The sequence below is a fragment of the Girardinichthys multiradiatus genome, chromosome 18 (assembly GCF_021462225.1).
Source record: "Girardinichthys multiradiatus isolate DD_20200921_A chromosome 18, DD_fGirMul_XY1, whole genome shotgun sequence".
Taxonomy (NCBI): domain Eukaryota; kingdom Metazoa; phylum Chordata; class Actinopteri; order Cyprinodontiformes; family Goodeidae; genus Girardinichthys; species Girardinichthys multiradiatus.
Window position 1 is genome coordinate 30,797,417 of NC_061810.1, and position 13,691 is coordinate 30,811,107.

Genomic DNA, 13,691 nt, shown 5'->3' on the forward strand with positions numbered 1-13,691 from the left:
CACTCCCCTATCCTTGGAGCAGAAAATCTTACAGTAACACTCACCATTTAGCAAACCGATGCTAAAATCCTTTCATGGAAAAATGTTTTGATTGGCTGAATTAAAGAGTTTGACCAGGGAACCATGTTCCCAGGTGGAAGGAAGGAATCTGAAATTTTAACAGGTGTAGGGGACTTTTGGATTCAACTCATTACACAAACGTTGCTCAATAAAATTTAGCGCAACCAATTGCCTTAAAAAGTGAGATGCAGCCGAGAAGCCCATGTTTACTCTGGAGGAGCAGCAGAGATCCCCTATTCAGGTGGGAGAAAATAGCAACAGGACAACTAAAGGTTTTGTGCTTCAAAAATGAGGCCTTAATGCAAGCATCACAAGAAGAAAGCAATTGTTGAAGGAAAACCACAAGAAGTCCTGTTTGCAGAATGCCACAGCAATGAAGGAGATAAAACAAACATGGCGGTCAAGTCAATTGAGACCAAACTGAACTTTTTGGTCTATATGCAAAATGCTATGTGTGGAGGAAAACAAGCACTGAACATCATCCTGATCATACCATCCCCTCGTTGCCACATGGTGGTGGCAGCATACGCTGTGGGGGCTCTTTTCTTCAGAAGGGACAAGGAAGCAAGTCAGAGATGATGGAAAGATTTATGGAGCTAAAACCTGCTGGAAAATGCAAAAGCCTAGAGCAGCGTTCTAGAAGGATAACAACTATAAGCAAAAGACAGGAGTTATAATGGAATGGTTGCAATGGAATGGTTTAGATTAAAGCGTATTTACGCAATAAAAAGGCCACGTCAAAGTCCAAATCTAAATCCAATTCAGAATCAATGGGAAAACTTGAAAATAGAAGTTCACAGATCCCCATTCTGTCTATGGTGGAGCTATTTAGCAAACAGGTTACATACCCCAAAAGACTTGCTGATTTAATTGTAGTAAAGGCTAAGTATCGACTGAGGGGGTTTACATACAAATGCATGTCAGACTTTTCATATCTATATTAGTTGAAAACCATTGTCCTTCCATTTAACAATTATGTTCTAATTGGTGTTGGTCTATTACCTAAAATTCTCCCAAAATGTATTGAACGAATGTTTGTAATGTGGCAAAATGTAAAAAAGCTCAAGGAATATTAATATTTTCCCAATGCACTCAAAGCTGTATTTACCTTAAATCTGATCTGAGTGTGGCACAATCAAGAACAAACATTCCTTGCAGCCAAGGTCAATTTCCCACTGTATGTAATTAATTATAAATTTATTATCTTTAGCAGCAGGAGCTGATAAAGTCATGCTCTGGTTCAGATGATTAGTTGCAAATGAGGTGCATCTCAACAGTGATTGGAGTGTGGATCCATTTAGGAAATAAAAGCAATCTATCTGACTTTTGTCCCATAATTCATAATCAGTTGTGAAAAGTGGGGTCAACCCAACATCAAAATGTTCTTGTGATTCCTAACACTTATTGTTAGTAGGCTCCTCATAAGACACATTTTATGAAAAGACAGCAACAATTCAGACAAGTGAGCTCTTTGTTCAAAAAGACAATAACAAAACATTTTGCAATTTTTTAAAAATCATTATGGGACTGAATACGATTCGTATTTAAATAAGCAACACAGTTAAAACAACTACTAATAAATACAACACTAATAGCTAAAATACATTGCCAACAAAAAAAGAATCATACAGGTCCTTCTCAAAATATTAGCATATTGTGATAAAGTTCATTATTTTCCATAATGTCATGATGAAAATTTAACATTCATATATTTTAGATTCATTGCACACTAACTGAAATATTTCAGGTCTTTTATTGTCTTAATACGGATGATTTTGGCATACAGCTCATGAAAACCCAAAATTCCTATCTCACAAAATTAGCATATCATTAAAAGGGTCTCTAAACGAGCTATGAACCTAATCATCTGAATCAACGAGTTAACTCTAAACACCTGCAAAAGATTCCTGAGGCCTTTAAAACTCCCAGCTTGGTTCATCACTCAAAACCCCAATCATGGGTAAGACTGCCGACCTGACTGCTGTCCAGAAGGCCACTATTGACACCCTCAAGCAAGAGGGTAAGACACAGAAAGAAATTTCTGAACGAATAGGCTGTTCCCAGAGTGCTGTATCAAGGCACCTCAGTGGGAAGTTTATGGGAAGGAAAAAGTGTGGCAGAAAACGCTGCACAACGAGAAGAGGTGACCGGACCCTGAGGAAGATTGTGGAGAAGGTCCGATTCCAGACCTTGGGGGACCTGCGGAAGCAGTGGACTGAGTCTGGAGTAGAAACATCCAGAGCCACCGTGCACAGGCGTGTGCAGGAAATGGGCTACAGGTGCCGCATTCCCCAGGTCAAGCCACTTTTGAACCAGAAACAGCGGCAGAAGCGCCTGACCTGGGCTACAGAGAAGCAGCACTGGACTGTTGCTCAGTGGTCCAAAGTACTTTTTTCGGATGAAAGCAAATTCTGCATGTCATTTGGAAATCAAGGTGCCAGAGTCTGGAGGAAGACTGGGGAGAAGGAAATACCAAAATGCCAGAAGTCCAGTGTCAAGTACCCACAGTCAGTGATGGTCTGGGGTGCCGTGTCAGCTGCTGGTGTTGGTCCACTGTGTTTTATCAAGGGCAGGGTCAATGCAGCTAGCTATCAGGAGATTTTGGAGCACTTCATGCTTCTATCTGCTGAAAAGCTTTATGGAGATGAAGATTTCATTTTTCAGCACGACCTGGCACCTGCTTACAGTGCCAAAACCACTGGTAAATGGTTTATTGACCATGGTATCACTGTGCTCAATTGGCCTGCCAACTCTTCTGACCTGAACCCCATAGAGAATCTGTGGGATATTGTGAAGAGAACGTTGAGAGACTCAAGACCCAACACTCTGGATGAGCTAAAGGCCGCTATCGAAGCATCCTGGGCCTCCATAAGACCTCAGCAGTGCCACAGGCTGATTGCCTCCATGCCACGCCGCATTGAAGCAGTCATTTCTACAAAAGGATTCCCGACCAAGTATTGAGTGCATAACTGTACATGATTATTTGAAGGTTGACGTTTTTTGTATTAAAAACACTTTTCTTTTATTGGTCGGATGAAATATGCTAATTTTGTGAGATAGGAATTTTGGGTTTTCATGAGCTGTATGCCAAAATCATCCGTATTAAGACAATAAAAGACCTGAAATATTTCAGTTAGTGTGCAATGAATCTAAAATATATGAATGTTAAATTTTCATCATGACATTATGGAAAATAATGAACTTTATCACAATATGCTAATATTTTGAGAAGGACCTGTATATACATTAGCCATACAAGCCGTTAAAATATTTATTCTGAAGGTATATATGTTTGCTCTTATCTGTGCAGCAACTTGTCTTAGACCTGCTGCTTGCCTGTGAAAGACAGAAGAGTAAATGTATTTTTCTATCTGTTCATTGAACACCTAGGGGAGCGTTGTGTCTGCTGCCCGGGGGCAAACGTTCAAATGCAGCTGGATTACAGTGCATGACAGGGATCTAAAACCATTCTCCTCGCCTGCTTTAATACAAGGGAAAGGGGGAGCTGCCATGTAATGACCTTGATCACCTTCGCAGCATTTTAATGTCATCTGAACAACACCTGTGCCCTGATTGTAAAACATGACCTAATTAGGCGGGACGATATCAGAGTTCACTGTAGAATGGTTAGTTTTGTCACCTTACACAACGAATACCAAGATGATAAAGTATTTACACCCATTCAGGTTTTTCACATCGAATTACAAAACTAATTTAGTGTTGTTCCTTTACCTTCAGTCTTCACAAATAGTTTGTAAAAACAAATTTAAAACATGGTTTGGGTAATTTTAGTACATTTATAAAAAATATCAAGTTTTAAACAGTTTGTCGGTGAATATTCACAATCTTATCTGTATCTGTAGTCTACAATGGTTCAGCAAGTTGATTTACATTCACCTGATCTAAATTCAGTTGACTAAACATGATTTGGAATTGAATACACTAATTTATTTAAGGTGTACAGGAATGTACACCTTAATGCACACCTTAATGTACACCTCCAGAACCGGACAGTGTAAAGGCACAAATTGGGGGAGAGATACAAAAATAATTGGCAGCCATGTCTAAAACAGCCCTGTGGCCTCTATTATTCATACATGAAAGAAGTGTGGAAGCACATGGACCCTCCCTAGAAATGGCTGCCTAACCAAACTGAGTAATCAGAGAAGAATCATGTCTGATGAAAAACAGGCGCTGTTCATCCCTGGCTAACACAATTCTTACTGTGAAGCATGGTTGGAGCAGCCTTTTGCAACTGGAATGTTTTTCTTTGGGGAGAATTCATAGTGAATTGGCGCCATGTAAATAAACGGAACTGCAGTTTGCGGGGCAACTAATCATCATAGAGTTCAAGATGATTTTGGATCACAATAAATCCTTTTTTTCCTCATTTTTAGCCATTCTGTTGTAGATTATTTGACATGTTAATTTCCCATATTCAGCTACGTTTTATATGTTGGACTAATGACCTCAAAACTCATCAATGACCCAGTGACTGCAAGGTGCCTAACCACTGTGAAAGCACACACTTTATACCAACTTGACACAGTTGGTCAAATTGGTAAGGTTTTTTTAGTCTTCTCCAAATATGGTGTTCTGCACTATGGTAAAATATTTCTATATTGGTCTTATCTGTCCAAATATTATCGCTCCAGATCTATCGTCGTTTACTTAGATGAATAGTCTGATCTTCGGTGTAAATTTCACAGAACTTCAACTTCTGGGAAGATTGGCAGCTGTCTTAAATGTTTTCCACTTGTAAATTTTTTTTCTCTCTGTAAAATACTGGACTTAAAATTGTTTGGAAATTGTCTTTTAACCAATGGAAAGGGTCATAGCTGATTTTGTTTTTCAGGGCATTATGTTAACACACAACTGTTATTTCCAGACCCACAAGCTCCCTAAACTCTTGCTTTTAAAGGGGTGGTCACAATGATTACGATGAGTTAATCAAGTCTGTGAATCAGCAACATCTGGCTCTTACTTCCTGTCTTGCGCCATATGAAGCAACATGGGTGGACATAATTTTACCATGACTGTACGTGTGATCATTGTTTGCAAAAAAAGCTTAGACTTCTTTCAAAAGTTTAGAATTTAATGTAAAAATTCTAAAAAGAACAAATTTAAAAGAACATTTTCAATCTGGCTAGATACAAAATCTGTATTTATTCCAGCATGAAAATATACAAACAAATAGTTGTAATAATTACCACCACCTATTACAAGCAATTAAAAATCTACTTGTTCTGAATATAGATTATTCATACTTTATTATACTTCATTTATATTTCAACACAAGAAAAGCTGGATTACCGTGACTAGTTGATCTAATCAATTACATCAACAATAATTATCAGTCATCATCAGGCATTTTTGTTGATACATAACGTTTATGAATTAATTTTTTTCATTTGGTTAAATATTTAACAGTTACAGTTGTACTCCAAATTTTTGTGGGTGAGGAGAGTCCTCTGGCTGCAGTCTGTTGAAAGCCTACAGCGGTACATTATTTGCTGCATTTATCAGCCCTATTCAGCTACCGCTTTACAAACATGATGCGAAAAAGTTTGTGACTCTGTTAAAAGAGATGGGTTATAAAAGTTGCCAACGTGGTCAAAGGTGGGGGAGTACTTCAAGTTAGGCAACAATAGACAGGAAGTTTGGATGCTCTGTAAGGTCTTCATATATACCACAGAAAAACACACTGCATTGCATGATGAGCAGCTGATGAGCCAACAGTAAAGTAAAAGCCACTACTTTTGTTTTTTTTAAAGCTGCTCAATTGCCTCTATGACATCAGACACATCTGTCTTTTATGCTTCCCCCAAACTAACTTTTATGGAAACGTCCAGACTAATATTTAGTTTATTTACTCTGTGCCTGCGGGTCTTAATGTGCAGACTTTGTGTAAACATTTAATTGTATAGATAATGCTTACATGAAAATAAATCCAAATAAATCAAGTTTTAATCAAACAAATTTGTAAATACATGCAGTTAATAAAAACAAGTCAATTGTAAGATATGTGAAAAAATTACATTCTCCATTATTTTAAACAAAGGGTGAAATAGAAACACATTCCTTTTCCTTTGTTGTGAGCTACATTCGTTTTTTTATCATTCGAAATACTCAGGCTTTTAGATGTAAATACAGAGATAAGAGTCTATTTTTTTTGTATCGCTGGTAATGGCACTTCATGTATATATTTTATACTTATATATATATTATACTTATAAAGTGCAAATCTTTATTTAAATTTTTGTTGCATGCGAAAAAATGTGAAAGTTTATGTGAAAAATAAATAAAATAAATTAAGTTGCAGCCCTTAAAAGGGTTTTTTTTAGCTTCAGCAAATGTACTATAGACATCTTCTAGCCCAATCTTTCCATTCAAGACAGTTTTATTGCTAGTAATGTAAATCTGAAGTACATTTTATCTTAACAGATAGCTAATTGCTTAAAGCGTTTCTTGAAACAAGGAAACATCAGCAGATGGTAGTGATCGATACTTACGTGGATACAAAATTGTGCAGTAGCTCAGTGAAACATTCAATATTCAAACAAGTTTTGTAGAGGAAGTACTCTCTTATTTTGTTGTGTAGGTGCAACAGCAATATTCTATTTCTAAAATCAATGAGAAACCATGTAAAATATCTGCATTAAAATACTGATTAAAAATATTGTGATTGTGATATTTTTCCTCAAATCAAGCATCACTAATCAGATCACATCTGGTTAGTGAGTCAAGCATGTTGAGAAAGTCCTGTCTGCAGTGGAAAACGATGCAGGGAAGAGCCATGCAGAGTAGAGCTGCACTGTAGCTTGTACTAGTAAATGTGTATGTCAAACAAGCTATTGTTATGCTGTGCACAAGTGCTTTTTGAAGTAAAAGTAATCAGGCCTCATTCTTCATATGATGGTGCTGCAATAAAATCGTGTGTTTTATTTTTTGAGCATTTTTAATTGGACATGGCCTCTATATGCAGCAGTAACAGAAAGATATCTTAATGAAAGGCAGTATCAAAGTGTAGCACAAAATGATTTTTTTAATGTTTTGGCAAAAAGTGCAACTTATTGGCACCTGCAGCTTTAGATTATCTGTGTTACAGTCATGACTTACCCATAAAGTTCAGGTATCCTTCTCCACCTAAACCATGAGTGAGGAGGCGGATCATCTTATGCAGCTGCATTCCACGGTCAATGATGGGTGACATGGGAATCACGGAACTCATATTGGTGTACATCTCCTTGTCCATTAGCCAGAAGGCCAGGGTCTTATCACCAACCAGAGCCTGAAAATGTGTGTGATATACTATTATTCACAGCAGAATATGATGCTGACTACATGCACAGTAAAGCGAGATAAGATTAAAGGGTACCTGATCGTGACTTTCTGCATAGGCTATGCACTTCTCTCCATATCGCCTATTGGTCAGCGTGAAGACAATATTGCCCATGTCCCACTCTTCATCCTTTAACTCCTTCAGGATCTACGCAGTGACAGAGAGGGCTTATTGAAAAAGGGTATGATAGATGTATGGCTGAAAGATCTTTTCAGACTGACTGATGCCTCCAGCTCAGTATTTCAGTTTTGGCAGCCTTTCTACCTTTCCCAAGTTTTCTCTGGGTTACACTTCTTACCAAGATCAATCTCTGTTTTGACATCTCTATATCCACACTGTGAGTTATGTCTACCTATAAATGGTGGTAATGGAGTTTTTAATAACTGAACTACAGCCCATGGGTAGTAAGGCATCAGCTCTCCAAATCCAAGATGGGCAAGGTCAGAACCTCTCATCCAATGGAAGGATTCAAAAATAAATCCAACCGATGGCAGCGCACTGGCAAGTCAACATGCTCACTTACTGCCAATGGAGTCATTTTAAAAGGTCAGGAGAAGACAAGAGGTCACAAAAGAATGCATCCAAGGCACGTCTTTGAAGATGCTGCTGCAATAAATTTGTACAAACCCAGTCTAATCATCAGAGGTATAGAAAAACAACAACCAAGTGAAGGGGAAGAAAAGATCATGTGCTGCTCTGAGAACAGAGATAATTCAGTAAAGACGAGAAAGGCTGGAAACCCACAGAATCACTATGAATATGAAAAAAAAGAATTGTCCTCCAAGAATCCTTGGCAACTGACATGCAGCTGTCTGAGTAGAGGGTGACTCGGCAAACCCATTTCAGAGACAGGCTGAAGTCTGCTCAGTGGAATTGGCAGTGACAGCTGATTGACATGTCAGGAAACCTTTATATTACTCTACAGAGCCATAATCCTCGGAGTAAAGAGAGTAAATTGTGCGGATCAATATGTCTGAGATGAACTGACTGGCCCTCCTAAATAAAGGCAATACGCCTCTCTATATCACCATCTGTTCACATTCACTTTTCTTCACCTTTGCCTTGTGTGGCTATAATCATTGCCAATGCCACCAAAGATACTTTAGTAGGGCAATTCTCTTTCAGATCTTTCAGATCCTGTTAAGGTTTCAGGTATGTTAAGATCAACATCAAAAATCAACAGTAAAATAAAAAAACATCCACAAACAATCCCACTAATCAAACAATATGCATCTAACTGCTTGTTCTATGCTATATAAAACACAATGATTTTCATTTTAAAAGCAATTCCATACCAAATACTTGTCTTAGAATGCACTAGCACTGCATAGACAAAATGGCTGGTAAAAGCAGACTTCAGTGTGGAAGTTCTTACTAATTAAAGACGACTCGAAAGCTAGCTGCTTTCAGTGTCAGCGGTTTTAAAATAAAGTCAGAGACCCACAAAAAGTGTTAGCATCTATTTAAAAGGTAACTGTGTTTTCCATGAAATGTCGAAATATCTACAATTCATTTAGTGTGGAAAAGAGCAAGACTATGAGAAATCAGGAAGGCTTAACCTAGGCTTAACCTAGAGAACTAGCTAATATTTAGCTTGACCAGCAGGCTGGAGGCTACCAAAAAAGATCAGTGGTCTCATTTACAAACGTGGCGTACGCACAACACAGGGCCTGAAACTGGCATTTGTCACCTTCCACGCAAAGGTTGTAATCTATAAAAGACAAACTTGACAGGAGAATGTGTGGTCCCTCACTCATATCTTGACCCATTCTTACAGTCGTTTTGGAGATGGGAAACTGGTTACGCAGATGGTGAGGTGGGCAATTGAAGCCACACTGCATCATGATTCCTCTCAGACATTGAATGCCATATCAAACTCTAATCATAGGTTGAGCCATAACTTTACATAAGGACCTTTAATATAAATAAATAAAAAGGCCTATAAACCAACTTAAGTTTGAATCAAAGTTTGCAGAGCATTTCAAGTTTTCTCACCATCACATTCCTCCCCCTGATGATCACCAGGGTAATGTGTACCACGGAGGTGTAACACAAAAATGTATCCAAGGTGTGAGGCAATAACACTGATTGCTGTAAACATTACGCGATGGATGCATTGGCACTGCTGGAAGACCTTGCAAGTAGGAGAACTAGGAGGTAACGTGTTTTCAGGGATCACCAAGATTTCCTGGCCCATGATGATGATTACAGGGTAAAAAGCCGATTTAGACACCCAGCATTGCTCTTAGATCTACGGGCTGAACTGGGTCCAGTATTGGAAAGACAAACTTGCCGGAACGACGCCATCCCTGTTCAATTACAGGTTTTAACCACTCTGGAGTTCCGGGCTCTTACCTGTACAATATTAGCCAACAGGTATGTGTTTAACATAATCAACAATTATCAGTTTGAAGCCAATTTTAGGAACAACATATTTCTGTGAAATTATCCGTAGGTCTGGGATATTGCAGCCTGCACTAAGCCCAATAATACCTGTCGTCCTGGATGGCATTGTTAATACGACCAGTCGATACATCAGATTTCCTTACATTGTGGGAGAATAGGCCAACAATAAACTGCAGTTTGCAGCAATGTCCACTTTTTCAAATGTGGACATTTGACCTCTCTCAGATTGCTTTAAGGGCTCCATATTACAATGAAGTTGTGTTTGTAAATCGAAAACATGTGCATTCTATTAATGTGTAAGTCATATGTGATGCCAACATTTACTTGACCAATTTAGTGCCATGATGGACTGGTTCGACACATGACTCCATCCTGGCACAAAGCAAGTGTAGGGAATATACTGCAGGCAGGGGGGGGAGGGCTCCTGGCCACGCTCATCATCAGAATGATGATTCTGACCCACAGCCCCCTTTCCGAGCAGATCAATTTCAACATGGAGCGCGGTCTGTGAGGATCTCATGCAACGTTTAGGACAACAATAAGGTTGACTTTTTAACAAATTCTCTTTATGCGTTTCAGGTCACACCAAAGGTCACACAAGTTACTCTATACTGTTCTAATTTCTTTCAATTCATCAATTGTTTCTCTCTGATTTTGCAGCACAGAATTCGTCAGTGCGCGCACCCTCCAGACACACAATGTGCTTGTGGCGCACTGGTGCTGGGGACAACAGGACCCTTGGTGCCCATGCCACCTTATGCTCTGACATGCTCTTGTGGTGGTGTGTCAGTCGCTTTTTGGCCTCCACCTTCAAATCTGACAACTTCTTCTTCCCCTCAGCCATGGTCCTCTCTGTCCCACTTACTGAATTAACAGCGGTAACAATGTGTTGCCACTCACAGCACTTCCTCTTGTTAGACATTACACTACTATGGCTGCCAAACATGGTATGTTTTTGATTCTCCGCCTTACTTAACCAACACTTCGATTTCTACCTTGGTAAAAAAGCGCTTCTTTGCTCTTTTCTCGCTGTTTGCCATTGTTAACCATGAAATAAGTTTGGTCAGCTGTGTTGGGACCCCAGCCATGGTTACAAAATGAAAGGCCAGTTTGAACTTTTCTGGAACTTTCAAAATAAATCGCATTAACCAATTTCCAAAACAGCCAGGAAAAGGGGTAACAGCGGAATTCCCGTGACATCACTGTCCAGATAAAATCACCGCTTTTGCAACAAGCTGACCTCTTCCACACGGGTACCCAGAGGAACTGGAAGGAGAGACACAGTGCACTAATGTCTCTTTGCTGGCAAACAGACATAACTCTTCAAACTGGATCCAAGAGTGTCATACAATCACGCGATCATATGCACTAAGTTAAGTAGGAATGAATTGCTGTTTGTGTATCCGGTATTCATTCATGAACGGGGTAATTAAGGTACAAGCGTTGCTTGACTTTCTCTCTGAGGTTTACAGAAGCAAACTGTGTTCCAGAGAGTTCCCAGCAGAGACCCTGTCTCTACAACGCCGAGTGGAGCAGTTTTCCCGGTCTGAAGGAAGGACAACGGGACCGCATCACTGTGTTTACAACTGTAACGTGCAATTTGGCCGGCCGGCAGAGCGAGCCGTCCCACCCCACAGCTACGGAGGTTAGCTGCAGTTAACCCTTTGTTCAATGTGGATGCCTTCTCAAACTTTGTCGCCCTGTACAACATTTCCTCAAGACTCTAGTTAGAAGTTAGAAATTTGATAAATAACATTTCCTGTCTTTCCACATTGGTCAAAGCTAAGTCGTCATCACTCTAGAAGTATGTAATTTTAAGGAGCCTGGAGAGAGTGTAACAGGCATGAGCTGGTTAACAGTGTCAAGGTACATCAAGAATTTATATTTACTGTTTAGTGTTTAGATTTACTGTTTCAATTTTTTTAAGATTTTCTGTCATACCATCCTAATGGTTTAAAGTTATTTTTCTGAGTTGTCAGATGAGGTGCCTAGGTGACCAAAGGTTTTTCTGGTAGTATGAAGCAAAACGTAACAGAGCACTGCCCCTCCCCCACCTGTTGCTGCATACTGTCATTGACACTTTCAGGAAATGCCAATTTGGCTTTTTGGAAATGTTCATGCTCACAAAAAAACATGGATGGCCAATGGTTTGAAATCAAAGGAGTGACATATGCCACTCTTAATATATAAACAAAATTTAAATATCTCAATTAATATTGTTACAAAGTACCTGATATTTAAATTTTTTCTAATCCTACAATAATATAACACTACACCTATGCCCAATTATTAACATGTAGCTTTAGTACAATATCCCGGATGAAATACACTAATACTGTACAAACATTTCCTTTGAGCAAATAAATATTTGATCCTCTCAAGGCCTTTGAGAGCTAAAAAAGCTAAACAAGTGAATCTACCAACAGTACCCCCAGAAATCATCAAGGCTGCCTCCACATTCACGTACAATCAGACATTTTACACTTCTTTATGAATCATTACAATTCAATTCAACCGCAAAAGTGGTCTGGGAGCAATTAATTTTGGAGTGGGACTGTCGGAGCAGAGACAGAAGTGAACGGGTTGATGACTTTCCTACCACCAGCTCACCCGCATCAGCCCCGGCCAGTCAAGCTTCCTGGCACCGCTGACACTCCACTTCATCAATGATAATGAGCAGTGCACAAATCTTACTTTACAAGCCTGCTGTCAAGAGCCAACCAGAGTGCCCAGATTAATTAGACAGAGCCAGAAATAAAATAATAAAATAAAAAAGTCTTGCGGTGCGGGATGAGGTCATTTTGCTGCCACTGGCACTGTGACTGATTTAGAAGGCTCTCACACAGAGCTGGAAAGATTTAGAAAAGCATAAAAAGGTTTAGCTTTTAGCTCCTATTTTACATTTTTGGGTTGATCTGAGCATGAGTGTTTTTCTATGTGGGCATGTCATCATGTCATTATGCAAACACAGCCACTACTATATTGCAAATGTTCAATGTTATACTTTAATTTTCATCTCCAATGATTCTCTGCTCTTCAGCTCACTTTAGCTGACCTGCTAGCTTCTACTACACTGCTATAAAAAAGTATTTGACACCTTAAAGATTCATTTTTTATTTGTCAAACACATTTTAATATCAGACAAAGATAATCGGAGTAACAAAAAATTCATTTTCGCAAATTATCTTTTCATTTGTTGAGGGGAAAAAGGATTGAGAAGAAACCCATGCCAACCCAGCCATGTGTAAAAAGTAATCAACCCCTAAATTGAATCACTGCTTGTGCCACACCTGGTGACAACTACAATTAAGTGTTTGCTATACGTGGCAATGAGTCTTTTCCATCACAGTGGAGGAATTTGAGCCCACTCTTATTTGCAGAATTGTGTTTTCATCAACATTGGAGGGGTTTCGATTATCAACAGTGTTGAAGTTTATTCACAGCATCTAAATCAGATTCCAAGCTGGTCTTTGACCCAGTCAAAAAAAAAAAAAAAACATAATTTTGCTTTGTATGAGTCATTTAGTTTGACTTGCTGGATCGCTGTCCTGCTGCATAACTTAAGTGTTCTTGAACTTAAGATCACAGATTGATTTCTGGACATTTTCTTTCAGGATTTTCAAGTAGAGAGCAGAAGTAATGGTTCCATCATTTATGGTAAGTTGTCAACATCCTGTAGAAGTAAAGCTGCCCACAAACATCATACTACTACTACCAACTGTTCTTTTTTCTTGAAATGCTCAATTAGTTTTTATACCAGAGGTAATGGGATACACACCTTCCAACGTTCCACTTTTTCCTCCCATAGGTCCACAGACTATTTGTTCTTAAATTCATGGGAATCAAAAAGATGTTTATTGGCAAATGTGAGCTCAGTCTTTGT

At 39.0% G+C, this 13,691-nt stretch overlaps 1 protein-coding gene across 1 annotated transcript in view; it reads right to left on the reverse strand.

Annotated features, from left to right (window-relative positions):
* The window catches only part of gbe1b (glucan (1,4-alpha-), branching enzyme 1b), a 157,254-nt gene that overhangs the window by 67,777 nt on the left and 75,786 nt on the right, over positions 1-13,691 (reverse strand). The window contains exons 11-12 of the mRNA XM_047391742.1: positions 7,439-7,549; positions 7,180-7,351 (exon numbers count right to left, since the gene is read on the reverse strand). Coding sequence (XP_047247698.1) covers positions 7,180-7,351; positions 7,439-7,549 — 283 coding nt within the window. The remainder of the gene's footprint in view (positions 1-7,179; positions 7,352-7,438; positions 7,550-13,691) is intronic.